Source organism: Balaenoptera physalus (assembly GCF_965194825.1).
Source record: "Balaenoptera physalus genome assembly, chromosome: 6".
In the NCBI taxonomy this organism is placed as follows: Eukaryota; Metazoa; Chordata; class Mammalia; order Artiodactyla; family Balaenopteridae; genus Balaenoptera; species Balaenoptera physalus.
In genome coordinates, this window is record NC_138885.1 from 3,318,023 (window position 1) to 3,345,604 (window position 27,582).

Consider the following 27,582-nt stretch of genomic DNA (forward strand, 5'->3'; position numbering starts at 1 on the left):
TGAAGGTCTGAATAGAACAAAAATTTGAGCAATAGAGAATTGCTCTCCCTGCCTACAGTCTTCGAGCTGGGACAGTTCCTCTGGTCAGACTCGGACTCAGACTAGAATTTACGCCATCCGCTCTCCTGGTTTTCAGGTCTTTAGACTTAGACTAGAATGATACATAACTCTCCTGGGTCTCTCTCTATCCTGCAAATCTTGGGACTTCTCAGCCATAATCGCCTGAGCCAATTTCTTCATAAATATTCTGTTTCTCTGGGAAACCCCAACTAATATAACCATGCATTGATCATTTGAAAAATATGGGTTCACTGAGTTATGCAGATATTCCAAGTATTAATATACTTCCTTATCCAATATCAAAAATCACATTTGTTGAATAGAAAAGCCTTTAAGTACTGGGGAGCCGTCAAGCTCATAGTGAATGCAAGTATTCCAAAATTATAATTTTTTCCTTCCAAGCCCAGATTTTAACACTGGCAACACATTCTTTCAGTTGTTTTCCTTGAAGTCAGAGACTCACTTTGATTATTTTTAAAAACTGACTACCAAACACCCAAGTTTGAATATTCATAGAGTTACTGAGTCTAAGCTCGTACTGCTCACCGCATGACAGGCCAATAATCGAGAGACGAGTTGTTGGGACAAGGAATAAGACTTTATCTGGAAAGCCAGCAAACCGAGAAGATGGTGGGCTCGTGCCCCGAAGAAACATCTTGCCTGAGTTAGAATTCAGGCTCCTTTTATAGGGGAGGAAATAAAGTCAAACACTTCCTAGTTCCCATCAGCCTCCGGAGGGAAAGTGTAATTTCTTCCTCCCTGCAGTCATTCACAGGTGGGCCCTGTCAGGATGTTTCCTGTGAGCTAAACAAAGGTATTTTAGCTTAATGCTCATTACCTGGGAGGCAGGGTTCCCAGACATGGGCCATTATGTATTATTTAAGCTTATAGGCAACATCCCTCTAGTGATTAGCTTGTAATAGAATACAGAATGTTCTTCCCTATTACAATACTTTATCATAGTTGTTCTTCTGAGTAAAAATGGTGTTTCATTAAAAAAAAAAAACAGTTAGTACAAATCACAACTCAACAATCACCCCAGTGTGTGCCTCAAGAGCCCATCTGGTCTGGGACAGAAGTAACAGGCACAAGGCTGGCAACAAGGAGCCACTGACCTCAACAACACTGCCCTGCCCAAGCACAGGTAACGTGAACTCACCTAGCCACTGGTACCTAAGCACTCAGAGATTAGGGGCCCATGAGGAGCACCGCTTTCTCACAAGGAGCTGCCCACTTCATGCCGTTGAAGGGCTTGGTCAGCTCACTGAGCCACCAGCAAGCAGCTGGGCATATCTGAGTCAAATTCTAGTTTCCTGTTGCCTGTTCTGATGGAGCACTGGGAGACTGCCCACAGAGCATCTGGAAGCCCTGAGTGGTCCACAGGGGCACCTTTTCCCTGGGATTTGATAGGGCACCTTGGGAAAGAAAACAATGTTGTTGAGGCCAGCAGTTCCTTTGTTGTGTTTACAACAGTGGAAACTCAGGGAAAACTCAGCTTACAAGTGCTACAGTTAGGGTGGAGGTCATGGCAAAACCTCAGACAAATAGCAAACGGTGGCAGTGGTCAAAGCACAAGCACTCCAGCAGGGAGTGATGCCTTCCAGGCTGCCTCCACCGTTCAGCAAATCCTGTTAGTAAGGCAGGAGCAATCAGGTGTCATCTGTCTCTGGGGACAAACCACCCTGCTCACTGCACTGATTGTTTTAACCATAATACCTCGGGTGAGGTATGGTAAGGTCAGGGGCAGATCAAGGGAGAAAATGGGAAGAATTTTACAGTTTGTTATACTCGGAGTCCCCTGAGAGAACGTGCATGCCACACAGGCCCATTCAGGGGAAGCACCGGGTTCAGTCGGGAGGCAGAGGGAGATAGAGGAACTGTGGGCACTTTACTGTGGTTTCCACAGGAAGGAACAGGCAGGGCAGAATAAGCAGGCTCATTAGCTAGTTTGAATACTTTCACCAGCTCTGGAGCATAGGGGCTGTCCCTGGTTATCTGGTACCTCGCCCTGGGTGATTACGGAATGTCGATAGTGAGTCAGAGTGTGAGAGTCAGATAAGGTAGGTAGTTGGGGGTGTGGAATTAATTGGCTGCTCAAGAAGGGAAACTGACCAGCCTCTAGCCAGGGCCTCAAAACTAGGTCAAGAAGGCATTTATAAAAACTTTATTACAAGTGGCATTGAGTATATTCAATGTTGTGTAACCATCACCACCATCTTTTTCCAGGACATTTTTATCATCCTAAACAGTAACTCTGCACCTATTAAACAATAACCCTCCACTCTTCTCTACACACACACCCCCAGTTAACCCCTATTCTACAATACTTCTGGCTCTATGAATTCGCCTATCTTAGATGCTTCATCTAAGTGGAATCATACAATATTTGTTCTTTTTAATGTTCGAGGTTCATCCATGTTGTAGCATTCTCTTCGGTTCCTTTATGATTTTTATCTCTTTACTGATATTCTCTATTTGGTGAGAAATTTTTCTCCTGGTTTCCTTCATTTCTTTGTGGATGGTTTCCTTTCATTCTTTGAGCATATATAAGACAGTTGGTTTAAAGTCTTTGTCTATTATATCCAATGTTTGAGCTTCCTTGGGGACAGTTTCTGTTAATTTCTTTTTTCCTGTTAACAGACCATACTTTCTTGTTTCTTTACATGCTTTACAATTTTTTTGTTAAAAACTGGACATTTTGAATATTATAATGTGGCAAATCTAGAAATCAGATATTCCCTGCTCTCCAGAGTTTGTTGTTGCTACTTACTGTAGAGTGTTTGCTTAGTGACTTTTCTAAACTATATTTGTAAAGACTATATTCTTTGTTATGTGAAATCCCTGAAAAGAAGAAAGAAAAAAGAAAAGCCTCTTTACAAACTTTTAAGATTCTGGCAAGCAGAGATCTACACTTGTCTTATGGGCTCTAAGACAAGCCTGGTATGTAAGTTCCCTTGCTTACGAAACCTGTCACTTACCAGTCTGGAGTGGTCTGCCTCTTTCTTCAGTTTCTCTCTGCCCTCCATGCAAGGGGGCAGGTTTCAGATTTTACCCAGGAAGCCCCTGAGTGTGTGAACCAACAAAATGCTAGCAAACATAATTTAACAGACTATTAAAAGGATTATATAATGGTGTTGGGAAAACTGGATATACGCATGTAAAAGAATGAGGCTGAAATCTTACCTTACACTACATACAAAAATCAACTCAAAATGGGTCAAAGAACTCAACATAGAGCTAAATGTATAAAACTCAGAAGAAAACACAGGGGAAAACCTCATGGCATTGAATATGACACCAAGAGCATAGGCAACAAAAGGAAAAAATAGACAAATTGGACCCCATAAAAATTAAAAACTTCAAAGTTTTTGTTTATTTTTTTATTTTAATAAATTTATTTATTTTATTTATTTATTTTTGGCTGCGTTGGGTCTTCGTTGCTGCGCACGGGCTTTCTCTAGTTGCGGTGACCGGGGGCTACTCTTCGTTGCGGTGTGTGGGCTTCTCATTGCAGTGGCTTCTCTTGTTGCGGAGTACGGGCTCTAGGTGCGTGGGCTTCAGTAGTTGTGACTCACAGGCTCAGTAGTTGTAGCACACGGGCTCTAGAGCACAGGCTCAGTAGTTGTGGTGCACGGGCTTAGTTGCTCCGTGGCATGTGGGATCTTCCCGGGCCAGAGATCGAACCCGTGTCCCCTGCATTGACAGGCAGACTTTTAACCACTGCGCCACCAGGGAAGTCTCGAAGGAAAGTTCTTATGAGACACTGTCTCTTTGTGAGAGGTTCTACCTGGAAAAGCACTCTGCTAGGAGGTATTGCTTTATGGGGGTATATTGTGTTTCTGCCCCCTTCCAGAGCTGAGACCTCTCTGGAGGCCTTAGGGGTACTCTCTCCTTTGGTTGTGTCTGCCCCAGTGCCCAACACATACCTTCCAGAGTCACAGATACATCTAATTCAAGTGGTACCCCTGACTGGGAGGTGCTTAGAGCTTTAATCTGCTTCACTAGCATCTTTCCCTTGTCAAAGGTGGCTTGTTGCTCTGATACCCAGTCCTATATGTGCCTTTCTTTACCAGATGGTGAGAGATGGAGGCATTGTGCCAGATGGGGAATGAAAGTCCTCCAAACCCCAAAATTCCTACAAAAGCTTGCACCTCTTTTACATTCTTAGGGATTGGATAGGTTTGTACCTTACCAATCACAGCTTCTGAGACAATGTGCATCTTATCCAACAAAACAACTCCCCAAAACTTTACCATGTTGCCTGGGCCTTGAATTTTCTGTGGGTTCACCGCCTATCTTCTCCCTTGCCTATGTTAGCAAAGTCTGCAGAGTGTGCTGCAGCAGAGGCAAGTCTTCACATTCAACATTATATCATCAATGTAAGGGGCCTGTTTTACTGATGTGGGAAGGAGAACAGGGGCAGGTCTCAGGCTACCATCCATGACATATGGTGGGGCTGTGCAGGCAGCCTTGGGGAACCACTTGAAAGGCCCACTATTGTCCCTCTCACATGAAGGCAAATAGATCTTAATTACAGAAACCTGTATTTGTCAGTCTTTTCCATGAATCTCCTTGAAGATGAAGACTTTTGCAGGAACTTTTGCAAAAGCAACAAAATAAACAATAACTGTCTATAAATGAGAAAAGACTTTAAAATAGCCATGGTTAAAGATCTGATGAGAGTTCATTATAATGCAATTGACAAGGAAACTTCGTTATCTCTGTGACATACAATTAAAAATTATGAATGATAACATCATACCAGGATATATCAGATTTTTAGGAATTTCATACAAATATACCCTAAAGAAAGTTTAGCATCTGCTTCCCGGGTAATTTAACATATAAAATAAGCCCAATTAGTTTAATGTCTCTCTTTTATAAGGAAAAAGAACATATCTTTTGAGATATTTCAGGGGCCCTCTGGAAAATCCCAAAGTTAGTTCAAGGTCAACAAGACCTCATTTAGAATTTGATTTTGGAGAAGCTTGTCAAAAATATCAAAAGGTTTTAAAACACTTGATTAAATAGGATCATAGTTCACTGTGAAACAATACTTAGTTATCCATTTAACTAGGCAAATATAGAAAGTTACACAGTTGTAAAAAAAAGTAACTCTTTTAACAGTTTTCTTAAGTAATCAAAAACCTGATAAAGACAACATGAAGCACAGGAAATTATTTTACTAGAACACAGAATCTTTGTTTTTAGGCAAATTTCTTAAAAGGTAAAAAAAAAAGCAGTTCCAAATCCCATCAAGAACAGACCAATAGTCCAATAAAAGTTTGTGCTTCTAGCAGATGAAAGAAAATTAAGTTCTTAGTTTTACATAAGTGCACTATTGATATCTAAGCTTATTTTTCCTTTAAACCAATTAGAGACCTTTTACAAATTAATTTTGGCAATACCCTCTGAAGGTTAAAAAAAATCACATATACATAACATATATCCATAGACATACATAAACGCAGAGACAGACACAGAGCTCCCATAGCATTCATTCCAAAACCTTAGCCATGCATCAGGTATAACAATACAAAACTCACTAGTTTATAAATAACAGTTGAATCCAAATTGTGTCCCTGGCAGGCAGAATGAGTTAAGGTTACCCATTCATACAGCTAAAGATTTTACTAATATTTATGGAGAAGACTTAATATTTGTATTTGCTCATGACAAATAATCTTATGGAGGCTGTGGACTAAATCTGGGGTGAGAAAGCTTCTGTATTTTAAAAAGTCTCTTTACCCCCTTTTTCCCTCAGAATCTGTGGGCAGTGTTTTAGTTATCTCCTGGCATGTTTACATTTCAAAGACATGATAAGATTTACAACTGCAAAGGACAGAGAAACAATGAAGTTTTCTCCCAAGAATTTGGAGGTATATTCCTCTACTATCAGAAGTCTAGGGCAATTACTATTTAAATTTTTCCTTTGTATTAGGGCACAGGGCGCTCCAACCATTTCACTGTTAATGTAACAATTCACCCTCCTCACTTTCCCAGGGATTTCACTTCTTAGTGTCCCAATCAGGATTTATCACAAATGCTTGGATTTTCATCCATAGCAACTTGCACCCTCCCAGCTTTGCAAAACAACACACTACGGTCTGCAACTTATTATCCTGCTTTCCCACCTAGTCTGCTAATCTTGAAGCCAGCAGAGCAGTGGACACCACCAGTCATTCTCTAACCTCAGCTCTTCTTCCAACATTCTAACTCGACCTTCAGCTTCTAGCTGAGCATTGGTGGCCAGCCCACTGTGCAGCCGTGCATTCCACTTCTCTGCCACAGTGAGCTCTGCACAGTTCCTCAAACAAGTGGATTAGACCAGCCAGCATTTGGTGCATCCCCATGTTCACGTGGCAGTCCACAAACACCTAACATACGGATCACCCTCCCCACACAGAGACTGATGGCCAGCTCAGGATTTCCCCTGAGTATGCCTCTTTCCCAAGGCCCATTTCTTGGGTCGCCTGGCTGGCTCACCAATTGTTAGTTCACACACTCAGGAGTTTCCTGGGTGAAATCTGAAATGGGCCCCCATATACAGATGGTACGGAGAGACTAAAGAAAGAGGCAGACACTCTAAATTGGTAGGTAGCACGTTTAATAAGCAAGGAAACTTGCATACAAGGCTTGTCTTGGGCAGCCACAAGTAGACCACCATACTCGCCCACCAGAATCTTAAAAGTTTATATAGATGTCTTAACTGAGTTCCATCAGACGTTGCCATCCAGATGGTCTCAACAGCACTTTATTATCTGAAAGCTGTGTCCCTGTGGCAACTTCTAGTATGGGGAAGGCAAGTGAATAAACAATCCAAGGACTGGGTAGGGGGTGAGGAGCCTCAGGTTGCCTGGGTCTAGCTCACGGGTCAACCAGCAGTGACGTCTTCTCAATGACTTCCTCCAGCACATTTTGTGGAGAGTCTTTGCATCAATAGTCATAAGGAATATTGGTCTGTAGTTTTCTTTTCTTACAGTGTCTTTGTCCAGTGTTAGTATAAAAGAAATTCTGGCTTCAGAATGAGTTTGGAAGTATCCCCACCTCTTCAATTTTTTAAAGAGTTTGAGAAGGATTGGTGTTTATTCTTCTTTAAATGTTGGGTAGAATTCTGCCAGTGAAGTTATCTAGTCCAGGCCTTTTCTTTGTTGGGAGGTTTTGGTGATTGTTTAAAAAATTGTGGTAAAATACATTCTTTGTTGGGAAGTCTTTGATTACTGTTTCAATCTCCTTGCTAGTAATAGGTCTATTCAGATTTTCCATTTCTTCATGATTCAGTTTTGGTAGATTGTTTTTCCAGGAATTTGTCCATTTCGTCTAGGTTATCCAATTTTTGGCATACAACTGTCCATGGTACTCTCTAATAACCCGTTTCATTTCTGTAAAATCCATATTAATATCCCCACTTCCATTTTAGTTATTTGAATTTTTGTTTTTTGTTATCTGAGTCTTCTTTTTTCTTAATCTAACTAAAAAATGTTTATCACTTTTGTTGATCTGTTCAAATAACTAACTTTTGGTTGTATTGATCTCTCTACTGTTTTCCTATTTTCTATTTCATTTATCTCTGCAATAATTTTTATTATTTCCTTCCCTCTACTATCTTTGAGTTTAGTTTGTTCTTCTTTTTCTAGTTCCTTAATGTGTGAAGTTAAGTTGCTGATCTGAGATCTTCCTTCTTTTTTAATGTAAGCATTTACAGCTATGAATTTCCCACTGAGCACTGTTTTTCCTGCATTCCATAAGGTTTTTTTTAATATAAAATTTATTTATTTATTTTTGGCTGCTTTGGGTCTTCATTGCTGCGTGCGGGCTTTTCTCTAGTAGCAGTGAGGAGGGGCTACTCTTTGTTGTGGTGCACGGGCTTCTCATTGCAGTGGCTTCTCTTGTTGTAGAGCATGGGCTCTAGGCACGTGGGCTTCAGTAGTTGTAGCACATGGGTTTAGTTGCTCCGCGGCATGTGGGATCTTCCTGGACCAGGGCTCGAACCCATGTCCCCTGCATTGGCAGGTGGATTCTTAACCACTGTGCCACCAGGGAGGCCCCTTCCATAAGGTTTTGTATGCTGTGTTTTTGTTTTATTTTGTCTCAAGATATTTTCTAATTTCCCTTGTGATTTTTTTCTTTGACTCATGGGTTGTTTGGAGTATGTTGTTCAATTTCCACATACCGTGAAATTTTCAGTTTTCCTTTTGCTATTGATTTCTAGTTTCATTCCACTGCAATCAGAAAATATACTTTGTATGGTTTCAATTTTTTTAATTTTTAAGATTTGTGTATCCTAACATATGGTCTATCCTGGACAGTGTTTCATGTGCACCTGAGAAGAATGTGTATTCTGCTTTTCTTGGGCAGAGTGTTCTGTATATACCTGTTATGTTCTAACCATTATTGAAAGTAGGGTATTGCAGTATCCAACTACTGTTGTAGAACTATTTCTCCTCTCAATTCTGTTAATGTTTGCTTCACATATTTAGGAGCGCTGATGTTTGGTGCACATATATTTATAATTGTTAATATCTTCTTAGTGATTTGACCCTTTTTTCAATATATTATGTCCTTTTTTGTCTCAAACAACAGTTTTTGACTTAAAGTCTATTTTGTCTGGTATTAGATAGCCACCTCTGCTCTCTTTTGATTACTGTTTGCACGGAATACATTTTCTATCCTTTCACTTTCTACCTATACATGTCTTTTAAACACAGGTATGCAGGTCTAATTCAACAAGTAATTGATATTTGAAATATCAATGTAATTCATCACATCAACAGGCAAAAGAAAAAATCATATGATTATATCAATAGATGCAGAAAAAGCATTTGACAAAATCCAACACCAATTCTTTTTTTTTTTTTTTTTTTTTTTTTTTGGCCATGCTGTGTGGCTTGTGGGATCTTAGCTCCGTGACCAGGGATTGGACCCGGGCTCTCGGCAGTGAAAGTGTGGAGTCTTAACCACTGGACTGCCAGGGAATTCCCTAACACCAATTCATATTAAAAACTCTCAGTAAAATAAGAATAGAGGGGAATTCCTTAACTTGATAATAAACATCTACAAAAAAACCTACAGCTAACATCATACTTAATGGTGAGAAACCAGATACAAAGAACTCTTAAAACTCAACAATAAGAAAACAAAAACTCAATAAAAATAGGCAAAAGATCCGAACAGAACCTCACCAAAGAAAATATATAGATGGCAAATAAGCACGTGAAAAGATGCTCAACATGATAACTGCCAAAAATGGAAAGAGGTGAATGTCCTAGGTGAATGGATTAAAAAAACTATGACTCACACTTACAATGGGATATTATAAAAAGAATAAATAAAATAAAATAAAAAGAAATGAGCTATTAAGCCATGAAAAGACATGGGGGAAACTTGAATGCATATTACTAAGTGAAAGGAACCAATCTGAAAAGGCTACATACTGTGTGATTCCAACTATATGATATTCATGAAAAGACAAAACTATAAAGACAGTAAAAGTATCAGTGCTTGCCAAAGGTTTCCGGGAAGGGAGAGGTGAATAGTTGGAGCACAGGGGATTTTTAGGGCAGTGAAACTATTCTGTAAGATACTATAATGGTGGACAAGTGACATTACACATTTGTCAGAATCCATAAACTATTTAATGCAAAGAATGAACCCTAATGTAAATGATGGACTTTAGTTAATAATAATGTATAAATATCATTTCTTCAATTGTAACAAATGTGCCACACTAATGCAAAATATCAATAAGAGGGAAACTGTGTGGGGGTGAGGAGAGATGGGGTACACTTTCTGTACTTTCCCTCAATAATCCAGAAATTCCACTCCTAGGCGTATACCCAAGAGAAATAAAAACATATAGCCACACAAAAACTTGTACACAATTATGCATAGCAAAATTATTCATAATAGCCAGTAAGCAGAAACAACTCAAATGTTCATCAACTGATGAATGGGTAAATAAAAAGTGGTATCATAAAATTACTTGGAAAAAAAGAAATTAAGTATTGATAGTTAATACATGCTACATGGATAAACCTGAAAACATTATGCCAAGTGAAAAAAGCCAGTCATCAAGGACAATTTATTGCATGAATCCATTTATATGAAGTGTCCAGAATAAGCAAACCTATAAAAACAAAAAAGTAGATTGGTGGCTGCCTAAAGCTGGAGGGAATGGAGATTGCGAGATAATAGCTAAGAGATCCAGGATTTCCTTTAGAAAATTAAATTTTCTAAAATTGTTTATGGTGAGGATGCACAACTCTGTGAGTATACTAAAATAGCCATTGAATCATATAGTTTAAATGGGCGAAGTATATGTAGATGAGTTATATCTTACTATAACTGTTTAAAAAAATAGATGGCAGATGAACCTATGAATACAAAAATAGGTTTAAAACTGACAGATGAACAGAAAGATAGTTGAAAGATGGATAGACAGTCAGATAAACAAATAGTGTAAAGGTAGACAAAGACAGATGGACAAGTGGCCACATAGAAACACATACAGAAAGAGAGATAGATGATAGGTAGATAGATATATTTGCATAGGGAGTTAGATAGAGAGACAGGCAGATGGCTAGATAGAGGGATAGATAGATGGACATACAAGCATTCACACAGACAGGTAGGTAAATAGGAAGAAAGAAACAAAAACAGAGATGATAGAAAGTAGGCATAAATATAGACAAAAAGATAGGTAGAAAGCCAAAATGACAAACATACAGAGACCTGCAGATAGACAGTTACTAGGACTGACAGACAGAAAGACAGATCTACTGATAGTGCAAAGACAGACAGAAATATAGACTAATGGACACTAAAAAACAGAAAGAAGATAGACATAAGCACACATAAATATATGCATACATAGACAGGAAGATGGACAGAAAATATAAAGACAGAAAAACAGACTGGCATGAAGACAGACACATGGACAATTAGACAGATAGAGAATTAGATATACAATTATTCTACTAATAGTAGTAAGACAAACAGAATGACAGAGAGACAGACACACAGAGAGATACAGAAACAGAGAAAAAAATCAGGAAAAAAGAGACAGAAGGACAGATCAATATTATGATAGAGTGATATAGATGATAAAATGGATAAATAGACATATTGACAGATTGACAGAGAGACATATTGACAGCTATATAGATAGACAGGGAGCAGAGAGAGACTTAGAAATAGAGAAACAGAAAAATAGGCAGACAGAGAATCAGACAGAAAACCAACAGAGTAAACAGACGGTCAGATAGGTGAACAGAAATTAAGACATCTAATCAGTCAGAAGACAGACATATTGAAGGAGATATAGACAAATAGATGTATAAGTAGATGGACAGAGAAACAGACTATAGACACAGATAAATAGAATAAATAAGCATTCAGACACACAGACAAGTAGATAAATCAGGAAGAAAGATGGACAAGGGTTCCACTTATGTGATGCTGGCATGAGAGGCTCTGTGGTCCAGCAAAACAAGCGGAGCTGTGAAAACATTTAAAATATCTGAAAATAGTCCTAAGGACATACTGTACAGCAAATGAAGAAACTTTTTTTTTTAATTTTTGGCTGTGCTGTGTGGCTTGCAGGATCTTTGTTCCCTGACCAGGGATCGAACCTGTGCCCTTGGCAGTAAAAGCTCAGAGTCCTAACCACCGCCAGGAAATTCCCAACATTTATTTTTTAAATCAACTAACACTCAATAAAAACAGCAACAGTCTATAGTGTTTGAGGCACAACCAGCTCTCTTCCTCCCCAGCCTTCTCAGTGTGCTGAAAGCTCCTCTCCAGGTGGTGGCCAAGAAGGCAGGGCTCCTCTCCCCTCAGCTCCCCACTAACCAGCGTTTCTCATCCCCTGCAACTCCAAGTAAAGAAGCTAACTTCCTGGTTTGTGCAGCTGAGCAGTTGGGGGATCCCTTTGCCCACCCAGCGCCCAGAGAAGTGGCCAAGGACCCTTGAAAACAATCACCCTCTTAATTAAGAGCAAGGAGCAAACTATGGCCAGCCGGCTCACCACCCAAAGCAGGGTGGAGACATCTAAAAGAGCCCTCCTGGGGTCAAAACACAGTGATCGCAAATACACAAACCACTCAACACAGTGTCTCTCTCTTTCTCACACACACCCCCCACTCCAATAAACTTCGTGCCCTCATATACTCACAGTGTCTCACACACAAAGCCCACCCAACACAGTGTCTGCCACAAACACACAACACTAAACACAGTTTCATACACTTGTGTCTCTAAACAGTGTTTCACAAACTCACACCATTAAGCAGATTGTCTCACACAAACCCCAAGAAACAGTGTCTCACAAATAAGCAAAACACTACTAAACACAGATTATCTCTCTCACAGACACACACAGCTAAACATAGTATCACACCACAATTCAAAACACTGTCTCACACATGGCAAACAAAGTATTTCACAGGCGCACACTCACATGACAACTGAGTCACACGCATCCTCCACTATACACGCATCTCACTGCAGTGCAATGGCTGTAATTACAGACCCATTGTCTGGATGTACAATTGTACATGTATATTATTGGTATGATTTTATAGTATAGCTTTGTTGTACAATAGATATAAGTTGAATAGCACAGAGAATGAATGGAGCCCACTGGCGGTGTGAGGAATTAGGTGGAACAGCACCTGTTGAGCCTGCAAGGAGGGATGGTTGAATAACTCAGAGTGGTTCTGCAGAAGAGTTGAATCACAGCCCGCAAGTTCAAGGGACGCAGTATGTGGTTGGGAAACTGTTGGTGAGCAGAGATTGGAAGTTGATGGCACAGCCTGGCTGGATGTTAACGTGAATATCATAGAGGAAGGCATCAAAGGGAAACTGCAGAGACACAGTAGGTGCTGTAAACTTAAAGAATAGAGTGTCATTCATCATCCCGTTATATAAAAGGTTAAGTCGCAACCCACTGCAGTCACCCACTGACGGTGTACCCTGTGGGAAGTTCAGGATGAAAAAAAACAGGATGAGGCACTCTGTGGTTTGGATAAACCAGCTCCTAGATAGTTAGATGCATATCTCAGAAAGAATTTCAGTGAGCCCAGATTCTTGCATCTTCCCATATATAGAAAAGCACCAAAATCTTTACCTTGAGATATCTGTTCTTTGTGACTAGCAGTAATCTTTTAACCAAGATGTATGCTTGAATACATGTATTCCCTAGCCAAAAAACTCATACATACACTGGCTGCTTCCCTACCTCTTTGGAACAGTTCCCCAGAGCTATCTGAGAGGCTGTCTCCCAGGCTATAGTCCTCAGTAAGACCCTGAATAATACTGAAACTTACAACTCTTATGTTGTGCGTTTTTCTTCGACAGTTTACAAGGAGAGAAGGTTGAATGGCACCCATGAGGGTATGCATGGAGTGTACATTGAATGCTACAGATGGATAAGCAAGAGGAGGCTATTGATTCACACAGAGTGGGTGTGCAAGAGTGATATCTGAATGACAGAGCAGGTGGGCAAGATGCAGATTTAGGCTGGGGCACAATGGTGTTCAAGCAGCGGTTTTGAATCAACACAGCTGCTCCCAGGGGCTGAAAGTGAGAGTGGGTGTCCAAGGAGTGGAACTGGATGTTCAAAGGCTGAAAGACCGTGTATAACAGCTGGAAATGAGGAGGCTCACAGTGGGTGTGCAAGGCACGTAAGCCAGATGACTCGGTGGGTGTGCAGACTATTAGGTGCATGGAACACCTAGATGAGCAAGGACTCATGTTAGGATGATGTAGAATGGGTGAGCAAGGAACTATTGTTTCTCTACGAGGAGTTGTGATTGAATGGCCCAGGCTGTGTGCAAAGTGTGGAAATGGAGAGAACAGCCTTGTTGTGCAGCAGCTGCCAGGTAAATAGCACAGAGGGGGCATGTCAGACAAAAGCCGGATGGAGTACAGTGGGTGTGCAAGGTAGTGGCCACCTGAAAACACTCTTTCGTCCCCCTCCAGTGGCAGGGCCAGAAGAAGGGGGAGAGAGGGTGTGGGCTGGGGAGAGGCAGGGCAGTCACAGGATGTACCTCCTGAGAAACTAAGTCTCCCCCTGGAGGCAGTGACCACCAGGCTGGAGAGTCTTAAGGAAGATGCCTTAGGTTGGCCTGGCCATTGCACACGCTCACCAAAACCTTTCTGCCACCTCTGGTGGGTGGGGTCAGCCCAGGCTAATCTGGTTCAGCTGGATGAGGTCTCTCATGAGGCCCAGTCATGGAAGCACCTCCTGAAAATGTTTTCTAAGTCCTCTCTGGAGGATAGAACCTGCCTGGTCCTAGATGAGCATGTTGAAAAATGTTTTAAAGTCCTTCTCCAGAGGCCTGGACCAGTATTTCCCCAAAGGAATACTTCAGAAATGTTCTGGGAAACGTGTAGGGCGACCAGCCCCATAAAAACTTCGGCAGGGCCTGGGGACCTTCCCAGGGCAGCAAGAGCTGGTCCAGCTGGTGTCCACCTCCGCAGGTGAGTTGGAAACATCTTCTGAAGGTGGTTCAATAAAAAGGGCCACGTGGACACTTCTCGGCCCGTCTTGGCTGGCGTCATCTCCCCTCTGAAGCAACACACAAAACCTTCTGGAGGTGCATCCTGCAACAGGGCCCCATACCCGCCTATAACCGACACAAGCTGACTTTGGTGGAGTCCCTGGCACCCTCCCCAGAACTTCCTGGCCCCCCTCCAGAGGGAGACAGAGACATCTTCATGGTGTGCAACCGCCTGCACCCCGTGAAGGGTTGTGGTGGGACTGGGGCACCTCCTTGGCCTGACTGTACAAACTGAACAGTCCTGGCCCTCCCCCCACCCCGCCACATTTGGACGTATTTTGGTGGAGGCTGCTCATTACTGAGACCCCACAGGACTGAGGCATGACCAGGTGTGCCACCTCTAGGCCCCCTGGCCAACCCAGACCACTGTCCCCACTCCAGGGGATGGCCTGGAAATGGTAGGGAGATTCATACGCTCACCAGGGCCCAAGCCGAACCGTGCCCAGCCCCTCCCTTGCTGCCCACCAGCGTGGACTGTGACGAGCCTTGGTGCCCCAGGGCCTGCCTGTCCATCCTGGGATGTCCCCACCGCCAGAGGGGACAGAAGACATTGGGAGGCACACTGACCAAGCAGAGTCAGCGAGGCCCGGGTGCCCCCTGCCAAAGATAAACACAGCGAGACATGAGTTAAAGCCAGAAAACAGGTTTTACTCAGTAACTTCTGGCAGTAGGGGATAGAGCTGAGCTCTGTTCCAGAGTGCAGAGCTGATTTGGGCATTTTAGGGGAGAATAATGGAGGGGCGTGTGGCGGCTGGGCACAGTCAGAGAGCTGAGGAAGTACACAGGGTTGCTCAGTGCAGATGCGATCTGTTCATCTGTGTTTGTTCACTGGCAGTTATGGAAGTTAGGACAGAAACTGGCAGACAGAGGCCTTATCCTTAGTGATTACATTTCCAAGGGACGGCTCTCAGGTCCTTGAGAGAGATGTTTCTGAGTTGCAAGAGATACATACAATCACAGACCCCTTTCAGTAAGTCCTCTAAGAAAGGGAGGGCAGGGGCCAATCGTCAGGTGTCGGCTGGAACAAATAGGACACTTCATGTCAGCACTGGGCGTTCCCAAGCAGGTATTTTGTTTGGGGTGGGGGGCGGTGGTGGGACCTGGGGTCATCCTAGAGACACATGCTGCCAAAAGACAAGCCACAGTTTGGTCAAGTCTTTTAGTGGAAGGGTTTGGATGGAGTTGTTCTGTGCCATGAGTTCTTTTTTTTTTTTTTTTAAGCACAAGGCGTGGTGTTTTGTTTGCTTGTTTTGTTTGTTTGTTTTAATTAATTAATTTATTTATTTCTGGCTGTGTTGGGTCTTCGTTTCTGTGAGATGGCTTTCTCTAGTTGCAGAGAGCGGGGGCCACTCTTCATCGCGGTGCGCGGGCCTCTCACTGTCGCGGCCTCTCTTGTTGTGGAACACAGGCTCCAGACGCGCAGGCTCAGTAGTTGTGGCTCATGGGCCCAGTTGCTCCGCAGCATGTGGGATCTTCCCAGACCAGGGCTCGAACCCGTGTCCCCTGCATTGGCAGGCAGATTCTCAACCACTGCGCCACCAGGGAAGCCCCTGCCATGAGTTCTTCCAATTCTCACTCTCTGGGCCTCAGGGGGTGGGCCCCATGCAGCGGTGTGGGTGTGCATGGACAGCTTCCACAGTCGCCCCTCTCTGGCTGGATCATTCCAGGACTGTACAAAACATTGTGTGAGGTGCTCCCAATGCTGGGAGTGGGAAGCCGGTCCCAGACACCCTCTCCAAGCCTCCCTGGGTCCAGAAGTGGACATGGAAACATTTTCTAAAGGGGCGTATGATGACAGGGCCCCATGCGGGACTGTGGCTGGACCATCTGCCCCTCCACAGGTATCTCTGGCAGGCCACTCACACACATCTCCGTGTGTCTCTGGAGGCACATCTGTCCACTGAGCCAAACCTAGGACTGTGGCCAGGACAGTGCTATCACTGGGCCTCCCTGTACATCCCAGATCAGTCTCTGCCTCCAAAAGGGACTTAGGAAAAATTTCAACAGACACATCTGGTAACCAGGCCCCATGCAGGACTGTGCCTAGGCCCCAGTACCACCCCATGGCATCCCTACCCAGTGCTATGCACAGAGAAGACTTGGAGACATTTTCCACAGTTGACCAGGGCCCATGCCTGACCATGGTCAGGACACTCCGTGGGGCTCCCTGGCCATCCCAGGCCAGTCTCCACCACTGATGAGAGCTTAGGAAAGTGGTTGGGTGCCGCCTCCAGTGATCTGCCCTACAGAGGACCTCAAGGAGTCTGGGTGGGATCTCAGGGTGCATCTGACCTGCCTGCAGTGCCCCTTCTCTGGTTGGGACATGAAAACATTTGGGGGGCTGCACGAAATGACCAGGCCCACACGGGATACCACCAGGCCTGGGCACGTCCTTCTTGATTCTCACTGGCTCCCCATCATTGGAATGGGTCTTAGGAATGTTTTAGGAGTGACTTCTATGACTGGGCCCCATGAGGCACCCTTCCAGGGGCCTCTCTGGCCAGCTCAGACCAATCCCCATTTGTAAGGGGGATACAGAAACAACAGCTGAGATGAAGACTCCCTCTTGGAGCCTCCATGTCGGTCACAGGCTGGTGTTCACCACCAAAGTGGGACATAAAATTTTCTGGGGGCACATCAAAAACTGGACCTCACACATTACTCTCCCTGGGCAGCCCTTGCTGACCTGGGCCAGTGCCCACATCCTTCAGAGGTGAACATCTAGAGGCCATCCACTGACCAGACCCACACAGGACCAGGGCCTGACCCTTAGTGCCCTCTCAGACCTCCCTGGCAGGCTCATGGTGGCACACACCCACCCTTTGAGGGGAACTTGGAAATGTTTTTGGAGGCACACTAATGACTTGGGCCCATGCAGGACCATAGCTGTGTCCACGCTGCCCTCCCCTGCTTCCCATCTGGCTTGGGCCAGTCTCGGCCAGAGTGGGACTAGGAACACTCAGGTGGGTGCTGCCGACAGCCGGGCCTTTGTGGGACTGTGGCAGAGCCCAGAGCCCTCTCCAGGCCTCCCTGGCAGGCCGTTCACATCTCAGCCACTGGAGGGGGATTGAGAAATGTTTTGGGGAGGCACCCTTTTCATTCAGAATCAGGTACCAGCCCAGGTCAACAGGGAGGCCCCAGGGGGCACCCCAGTTCTGGCCATGGTCCCACTTGGAGATTAAAAGGTGGGTGCACATTCTGAAGATATTGATGTCTCCCTCTTGAGGGGGTCATCACCAAGACAAGCCTGGAGGCTGCAGAGGCACCTTGGCCCTGGCTGTGCTCCTGCCTGGTGACTGGTCCTTGGAGGCACCTCAAAACATTTCTAAGCCTCTCTCTGGTGTGGAAAGGCCTGGGCAGGCCAGGGAGGCCTGGAGAAGGAGCCTGGATAGGTCCTGGTATTGGGATCCCTACCCCCAAAGTTTCTAATTCCCCTTCCAAGGCCAGGACCAGCCCCATTAGTACAGACAGGCCTGGGGAGGGCACTCTGACCACAATCCTGCATCAGTCCTGGTCACTGGCTATATCTCCCCCAAACATTTCCAATTTCCCCTCCAAAGTGGGCAACACCTCAGGCTGGCCATGGATGAAGGGAAGGGCATTGCACCTCCCCCAAACTTTTGTAAGTTCCCTCTAAAAGCCAGCCCAACTTGGCTGGGCATGTAGATCTGTGGTAGACATCCCTAGACTGGCACAGTCCCATATATGGCACATTCGACAGAAACACCCCTTAAGTATCTCTAAGTCCCTCCAAAGGGGACATTGGAACAGGCTGGACAGGAGGATGGGGATGGCACCCTTCGCCAGGTTGCAGTGGTGCCTGGGGCCTGTTCTTTGCATGCACTTCCAGAAGATTCATCCAGGGGCCATTCTGGAGGGCTGCACTGGCCTAGGCCAGCAAGGGACACATGGCAGTGCACCCAGCCTGTTTGCTATCCTGTCTTTGTATGTTCTTTCCAAAAATGTTCCCACATCCCCTGCAGAGTGGGTGACCAGCCTTTGAGGCCCACAGAGGGTATCTGGGGCCCAATTGTAGTTTGAATGGGGCTCAGTCATCAGAGGCACCTCTAGAAAAAATTTTCAATTCCCCTTCCAGAATGGGAACCTTGGCCCAGGCCAGCCAGGGAGGCCTGGGAGAGTAGCTCAGTCCCTACTGGGTCCAAGTCATTGGGAGCACCCTGTGGAAAGTTTTCTAAGTATCCCTCCAGAGGTCAAGACCAACCAGCTAGATGGGGAGGCAGGAAAGACACATGTAAGTGTGTATGTATACTTTGATTTTGGAGATGTACAATAAGCAATTATAGATCTGGAGTGCTAAGGAAAATGTGAGCTGCATACACAAATTTGAGAGTTATAAACACACAGATGACAGTTGAGACTGGAGTAGAAAAGACTGCCTAGGGAGAGAGTATAAATTCCATTTCGCAGAATCATTTCTACTGCTATGATTTTCCCCTTCTTGTGGGATTTGTGCAGTTGTGTGCAGCCTATGTTTTAGGTAGCTGTTTGTGTCCCCTCAAAATTGATAACTTGAAATCCTAATGCCCAATATGCTGGTATTTGGGAGGTGATTAGAAAAGGAGGGTGGAGCCCTCAAGAATGGAATGAGTGCCCTTATAAAAGAGGCCCCAGTGAGCTCCCTTACCCCTTTCACCATGTGAGGACACAACCAGAAGTCTGCTTCCAGCAAGCGGGCTCTCACCCAATCATGCTGGCACCCTGATCTCAAAATCCAGCCTCCAGAACTATGAGAAATAAGTTTCTGTTGTTTATAAGCCACCCAGTATGTGGTACTTTGTTACAGCAGCCCAAACAGACTGAGACAGTGGTGTATCAGCTATCTTTTACTACGGTAATGCAATGTAATAAACCACGTGAAAACCTAGTAGATCCCTAAAAGAAAAAAAAATTTAATAGTTCTATGTAACAAGTCTTGGAATGGTTACGAGGAATACTTAACGGAAACAGTTTTAAAGTACAGTTTTAATTACGAACAACAGCAAAGACATTACTCTACCTCTGGCCAAGGGGGTTTACCAAATTCTCCTTGGGCCACTGGGAGTCACTGGCAAGAGGGGGAGGTGTAGCGCTCAGCCTGTGTGTGGGACAACGCACTTTCTTTACACCTGCCGGAGCGTGGGCCATGTACTGTGGCCCTTGTAAGCAGAGGGGAACCGAAAGATCACTGGAGATCACCTCTAGGAGAAACTGAAGCTTAGAGAAGAATGGGCAACTAACGGATTATGGTACCTGAAAGTGCAGGTGCAAACAGATACACCGAATGAGAAGTGGCTGCTCTCAAAACATTAGGAGTTAAACCATCAACCAAGGTTAGCCAGAGACTATTATTAATAAAACTAATAATAACGGCTACCCCTTTTAAGACGTTCCTAAACTTAACCAGGTGAGACTGGTGAACACACACCCAAGCCACCAACAAAAATCAGAACCCAGGCTTAACGCGACTGCAGCGCGAACTCTCGCGAGAGAGGCCGCAGCCTCGCTCAACTAGGCGGTAGCTCGAACACTCGCGAGAGCGAGCGCGACCTCGCGAAGGGCTGTGGGAGTGCCGGAGGTATGGCGTCTCCGGCTCCGTCTTGGAGCCGGCTGGACCGAAGGCAAGAACGCGACGTGCGCGAGCTCGTCCGCCTTGTGGCGGGCGTCCATGACGAGGCGGACCCCAACTTCCAGCTCGCCTTGCACTTCGCTTGGTCCAATTTCAGGTGCGGGCGCGGCACCGGAGCCGGGGACGGGAAGGTGACTGGCGAGGTGTGGGGCGCGTGGCGCGACCGGCAGAGCCCCAGCTCGCCTTGCAGCTCCAGCTGCTTGGTGACCTCGCGCCTTCTGGGTCCCCGACGCGGTGACACACGCAAGCTCAAACAGTGGGTTGTGGGTTGCTGGGGGTCGTCCTCCCGTCTTAGAAGTGCGCCCCTAGGGAAGGGTTCTGTCTGTCCAGTTCCCTGCCCCGCCCACTGCGCTTAGCGCGGGCCACTGCCCATCAAACAATTTTTTGAATGGATGGGTGAGTAAAGTTTTAGAGCAAAATAATGGTCATACCCTATTTAAAACTGTATTCTCGCTGACTCTCCCTCCCTGCTCGGGCCACTCCAGATCTCTTTTACCCTGCTCTTTTTCTTTTTCCAAAACGCGTAGCATGACACATTGGATAACTTAGCTGTTGTTACTGTTTGTCGTCTCCTCCCCCACCTTCATGCAGAATACAGGTTCCACTAGGGTAGGGATCTTCGTCTGTTTTGTTCATTTCTTATCCCAGCACCTAGAACAGTTCTTGGCATAGAGCACACCAGGCCGCCTAATGCAACTTCTAATACAGTTTTTCATGTAATTAATTTTTAAAGATTTATTCAGTTTAGGTACTTAGGTGAAGTCAGAGCTCCCGTTTTTCTTTATGGAACATGTAAATTAGACGATACTGTTTTGATCATTACCTGTAATTAAATTATTATTTTAAAAAAATTATCATTAGAAGAATGTTAGTCATTGTTAATATTCTACCTGTTTAATTTCAATAGAAATCTTCTTTTTTTTTTTCAGTTCAATTAATTGAGTATTTTTGAAGTACTTGCTATTTATCTTATTCAAAGCAAACATAAGACATAGCCCTTCTCCCAAAAGAGCTAAAAATTTAATTGAGGAAAATGCCCATATACGCATGAAACTGGAAACTGCAATTGTAATACAAAGCAAACAAGAACCCACTCTTATTAGTTATGGGATCTAGTTTTTCTTGGTCACTTTCCAAAGTATTCCCAATGGCCTTGCTTCCCTCATATCATTTTATCTTTAAAGTCACCTTTTTATGGGATAGTTAATCATTTTAATGATCATTCAGATGTTGTTCTCCCTTGTAGGTTTCTGGTTTTTTGTTTTTTTTTTTTCACACACACACACTGTATTTTATTTTTACAAGAGATGAATAGACTGACACCAAGCATTGTACATGGATGACCACAACAAAAGCAACAATGATTGCAATTACCAAACATGAAACACACTCATACTATGTCATAATATTGACATTCAGTCCAGTAATCCTCCACTGTAACAGTTCCTTTACTTTGCAGTGAAAATCGATTTGTATATTCTTTGCCTCTGTGTCCTTGTGGGATTTTTTTTTTTTTTAATTCAGACAGAAAGTCACAAAAATTATACTCATCCTCATCAGTTCACTCAGTCCCATGTAATTTTTTTTTTCATCTTGATCTTTTGTTAGCACTTTTATGAGTTCATCAGTTTTTCATTAGAGTTCTGAAAATGCTTATTCATTCAGTTCAGCAGTACAGTCAGTTACCAGAAACCTGTACTTGTCAGAGTCTTTTCCATGAATTTCTTGAAGATGAAACCCTTTTATAGGAACATATTTGCAAAAGCATCAGAGTACACCCAGAACTGTCTGTAAATGACAAAAGACTTAAAAATGACCACAGTTAAAGATTTGATGAAAGTTCATAATAATGCAGTTGACAAGAAAATTAGTTATTTCTGAGATATACATTTTAAAGTAATAACTAGGATTATGACTTATAACATTATACCAGAACATATAAGATTTTTAGAAATCTCATGTAATGTCTAAAACATTTATATTAACATATTTCCATACAAATAACCCAATGAAAGTTTAGTATTAGTTGTTTTGTTTGTTTGTTTTTTTATACTGCAGTTTCTTATTAGGCATCAATTTTACACACATCAGTGTATACATGTCAATCCCAATCGCCCAATTCAGCACACCACCATCCCCACCCCACCGCAGTTTTCCCCCCTTGGTGTCCATATGTCCGTTCTCTACATCTGTGTCTCAACTTCTGCCCTGCAAACCAGCTCATCTGTACCATTTTTCTAGGTTCCACATACATGCGTTAATATACGATATTTGTTTTTCTCTTTCTGACTTACTTCACTCTGTATGACAGTCTCTAGGTCCATCCACGTCTCAACAAATGACTCAATTTCGTTCCTTTTTATGGCTGAGTAATATTCCATTGTATATATGTACCACATCTTCTTTATGCATTCGTCTGTTGATGGGCATTTAGGTTGCTTCCATGACCTGGCTATTGTAAATAGTGCTGCAATGAACATTCGGGTGCATGTGTCTTTTTGAATTACGGTTTTCTCTGGGTATATGCCCAGTAGTGGGATTGCTGGGTCATATGGTAAGTCTATTTTTAGTTTTTTAAGGAACCTCCATATTGTTCTCCATAGTGGCTGTATCAATTTACATTCCCACCAACAGTGCAAGGGGGTTCCCTTTTCTCCACACCCTCTCCAGCATTTGTTGTTTGTAGATTTTCTGATGATGCCCATTCTAACTGGTGTGAGGTGATACCTCATTGTAGTTTTGATTTGCATTTCTCTAATAATTAGTGATGTTGAGCACCTTTTCATGTGCTTCGTGGCCGTCTGTATGTCTTCTTTGGAGAAATGTCTATTTAGGTCTTCTGCCCATTTTTGGATTGGGTTGTTTGTTTCTTTAATATTGAGCTGAATGAGCTGTTTATATATTTTGGAGATTAATCCTTTGTCCGTTGATTCGTTTGCAAATATTTTCTCCCATTCTGAGGGTTGTCTTTTCGTCTTGTTTATGGTTTCCTTTGCTGTGCAAAAGCTTTGAAGTTTCATTAGGTCCCATTTGTTTATTTTTGTTTTTATTTCCATTACTCTAGGAGGTGGATCAAAAAAGATCTTGCTGTGATTTATGTCAAAGAGTGTTCTTCCTATGTTTTCCTCTAAGAGTTCTATAGTGTCCGGTCTTACATTTAGGTCTCTAATCCATTTTGAGTTATTTTTGTGTATGATGTTAGGGAGTATTCTAATTTCGTTCTTTTACATGTAGCTGTCCAGTTTTCCCAGCACCACTTATTGAAGAGACTGTCTTTTCTCCATTGTATCTCTTTGCCTCCTTTGTCATAGATTAGTTGGCCATAGGTGCATGGGTTTATCTCTGGGCTTTCTATCCTGTTCCATTGACCTATATTTCTGTTTTTGTGCCAGTACCATATTGTCTTGATTACTGTAGCTTTGTAGTATAGTCTGAAGTCAGGGAGTCTGATTCCTCCAGCTCCGTTTTTTTCCCTCAAGACTGCTTTGGCTATTCGGGGTCTTTTGTGTCTCCATACAAATTTTAAGATGATTTGTTCTAGCTCCGTAAAAAATGCCATTGGTAATTTGATAGGGATTGCATTGAATCTGTAGATTGCTTTGGGTAGTAGAGTCATTTTCACAATGTTGATTCTTCCAATCCAAGAACATATCTCTTCATCTGTTGGTATCATCTTTAATTTCTTTCATCAGTGTCTTATAGTTTTCTGCATACAGGTCTTTTGTCTCCCTAGGTAGGTTTATTCCTAGGTATTTTATTCTTTTTGTTGCAATGGTAAATGGGAGTGTTTCCATAATTTCTCTTTCAGATTTTTCATCATTAGTGTATAGGAATGCAAGAGATTTCTGTGCATTAATTTTGTATCCTGCAACTTTACCATATTCATTAATTAGCTCTAGCAGTTTTCTGGTGGCAGTTTTAGGATTCTCTATGTATAGTATCATGTCATCCGCAAACAGTGACAGTTTTACTTCTTCTTTTCCGATTTGTATTCCTTTTATTTCTTTTTCTTCTCTGATTGCCGTGGCTAGGACTTTCAGAACTATGTTGAATAATAGTGGTGAGAGTGGACATCCTTGTCTCGTTCCTGATCTTAGAGGAAATGCTTTCAGTTTTTCACCATTGAGAATGATGTTTGCTGTGGGTTTGTCATATATGGCCTTTATTATGTTGAGGTAGGTTCCCTCTATGCCCACTTTCTGGAGAGTTTTTATCATAAATGGGTGTTGAATTTTGTCAAAAGCTTTTTCTGCATCTATTGAGATGATCATATGGTTTTTCTTCTTCAATTTGTTAATATGGTGTATCACATTGATTGATTTGCGTATATTGAAGAATCCTTGCATCCCTGGGATAAATCCCACTTGATTGTGGTGTATGATCCTTTTAATGTGTTGTTGGATTCTGTTTGCTAGTATTTTGTTGAGGATTTTTGCATCTATATTCATCAGTGATATTGGTCTGTAATTTTCTTTTTTTGTAGTGTCTTTGTCTGGTTTTGGTATCAGGGTGATGGTGGCCTCATAGAATGAGTTTGGGAGTGTTCCTTCCTCTGCAATTTTTTGGAAGAGTTTGAGAAGGATAGGTGTTAGCTCTTCTCTAAATGTTTGATAGAATTCACCTGTGAAGCCATCTGGTCCTGGACTTTTGTTTGTTGGAAGATTTTTAATCACAGTTTCAATTTAATTACTTGTGATTGGTCTGTTCGTATTTTCTGCTTCTTCCTGGTTCAGTCTTGGAAGGTTATACCTTTCTAAGAATTTGTCCATTTCTTCCAGGTTGTCCATTTTATTGGCATAAAGTTGCTTGTAGTAGTCTCTTAGGATGCTTTGTATTTCTGTGGTGTCTGTTGTAACTTCTCCTTTTTCATTTCTGATTTTATTGATTTGAGTCCTCTCCCTCTTTTTCTTGATGATTCTGGCTAATGGCTTATCAATTTTGTTTATCTTCTCAAAGAACCAGCTTTTAGTTTTATTGATCTTTGCTATTGTTTTCTTTGTTTCTATTTCATTTATTTCTGCTCTGATCTTTATGATTTCTTTCCTTCTGCTAACTTTGGGTTTTGTTTGTTCTTCTTTCTCTAGTTTCTTTAGGTGTAAGGTTAGATTGTTTACTTGAGATTTTTTTTGTTTCTTGAGGTAGGCTTGTATAGCTATAAACTTCCCTCTTAGAACTGCTTTTGCTGCATCCCATAGGTTTTGGGTCGTCGTGTTTTCATTGTCATTTGTCTCTAGGTATTTTTTGATTTCCTCTTTGATTTCTTCAGTGATCTCTTGGTTATTTTGTAACGTATTGTTTAGCCTCCATGTGTTTGTCTTTTTTACGTTTTTTCCCCTGTAATTCATTTCTAATCTCATAGTGTTGTGGTCAGAAAAGATGCTTGATATGATTTCAATTTTCTTAAATTTACTGAGGCTTGACTTGTGACCCAAGATGTGATCTATCCTGGAGAATGTTCTGCATGCACTTGAGAAGAACGTGTAATCTGCTGTTTTTGGATGGAATGTCCTATAAATATCAATTAAATCTATCTGGTCTATTGTGTCATTTAAAGCTTCTATTTCCTTATTTATTTTCATTTTGGATGATCTGTCCATTGGTGTAAGTGAGGTGTTAAAGTCCCCCACTATTATTGTGTTACTGTCAATTTCCTCTTTTATAGCTGTTAGCAGTTGCCTTATGTATTGAGGTGCTCCTATGTTTGGTGCATATATATTTATAATTGTTATATCTTCTTCTTGGATTGATCCCTTGATCATTATGTAGTGTCCTTCCTTGTCTCTTGTAATATTCTTTATTTTAAAGTCTATTTTATCTGATATGAGTATAGCTACTCCAGCTTTCTTTTGATTTCCATTCGCATGGAATATCTTTTTGCATCCCCTCACTTTCAGTCTGTATGTGTCCCTACGTCTAAAGTGGGTCTCTTGTAGACAGCATATATATGGGTCTTGTTTTTGTATCCATTCAGCAAGCCTGTGTCTTTTGGTTGGAGCATTTAATCCATTCATGTTTAAGGTAATTATCGATATGTATGTTCCTATGACCATTTTCTTAATTGTTTTGGGTTTGTTTTTGTAGGTCCTTTTCTTCTCTTGTGTTTCCCACTTAGAGAAGTTCCTTTAGCATTTGTTGTAGAGCTGGTTTGGTGGTGCTGAATTCTCTTAGCTTTTGCTTGTCTGTAAAGCTTTTGATTTCTCCATCAAATCTAAACGAGATCCTTGCCGGGTACAGCAATCTTGGTTGTAGGTTCTTCCCTTTCATCACTTTAAGTATATCATGCCACTCCCTTCTGGCTTGTAGAGTTTCTGCTGAGAAATCAGCTGTTAACCTTATGGGAGTTCCCTTGTATGTTATTTGTCGTTTTTCCCTTGCTGCTTTCAATAATTTTTCTTTGTCTTTAATTTTTGCCACTTTGATTACTATGTGTCTCGGCGTGTTTCTCCTTGGGTTTATCCTGTATGGGACTCTCTGCGCTTCCTGGACTTGGGTGGCTATTTCCTTTCCCATGTTAGGGAAGTTTTCAACTATAATCTCTTCAAATATTTTCTCTGGTCCTTTCTCTCTCTCTTCTCCTTCTGGGACCCCTATAATGCGAATGTTGTTGCGTTTAATGTTGTCCCAGAGGTCTCTTAGGCTGTCTTCATTTCTTTTTTCTTTAGTCTGTTCCGCAGCAGTGAATTCCACCATTTTGTCTTCCAGGTCACTTATCCGTTCTTCTGCCTCAGTTATTCTGCTATTGATTCCTTCTAGTGTAGTTTTCATTTCAGTTATTGTATTGGTCATCTCTGTTTGTTTGTTCTTTAATTCTTCTAGGTCTTTGTTAATCATTTCTTGCATCTTCTCAATCTTTGCCTCCATTCTTATTCCGAGGTCCTGGATCATCTTCACTATCATTATTCTGAATTCTTTTTCTGGAAGGTTGCCTATCTCCACTTCATTTAGTTGTTTTTCTGGGTTTTTTTCTTGTTCCTTCATCTGGTATATAGCCCTCTGCCTTTTCATCTTGTCTATCTTTCTGTAACTGTGGTTTTTGGTCCACAGGCTGCAGGATTGTAGTTTTTCCTGCTTCTGCTGTCTGCCCTCTGGTGGTTGAGGCTATCTGAGAGTCTTAATGGGAGGCTCTGGTGGTGGGTAGAGCTGACTGTTGCTGTGGTGGTCAGAGCTCCGTAAAACTTTAATCCACTTGACTGTTGATGGGTGGGGCTGGGTTCCCTCCCTGTTGGTTGTTTTGCCTGAGGCAACCCAACACTGGAGCCTACCTAGGCTCTTTGATGGGGTTAATGGCAGACCCTGGGAGGGCTCATGCCAAGGAGCACTTCCCAGAACCTCCGC

The 27,582-nt window shown here is 42.7% G+C and overlaps 1 protein-coding gene across 4 annotated transcripts in view; it reads left to right on the forward strand.

Moving 5' to 3' along the window:
- Positions 1-20,099: 20,099 nt before the first annotated feature.
- TUBGCP5 (tubulin gamma complex component 5) overlaps positions 20,100-27,582 on the forward strand; it is a 61,538-nt gene continuing 54,055 nt past the window's right edge. For 2 of the 4 annotated variants that reach the window (XM_082465683.1, XM_082465685.1), the window contains exon 1: positions 20,143-20,344. In XM_082465683.1, coding sequence (XP_082321809.1) covers positions 20,199-20,344 — 146 coding nt within the window. In that variant the 5' untranslated portion in view covers positions 20,143-20,198. Of the gene's footprint in view, positions 20,345-27,582 lie in introns of all 4 variants that reach the window. The other 2 variants (XM_082465688.1, XM_082465684.1) reach the window with 2 other exon arrangements.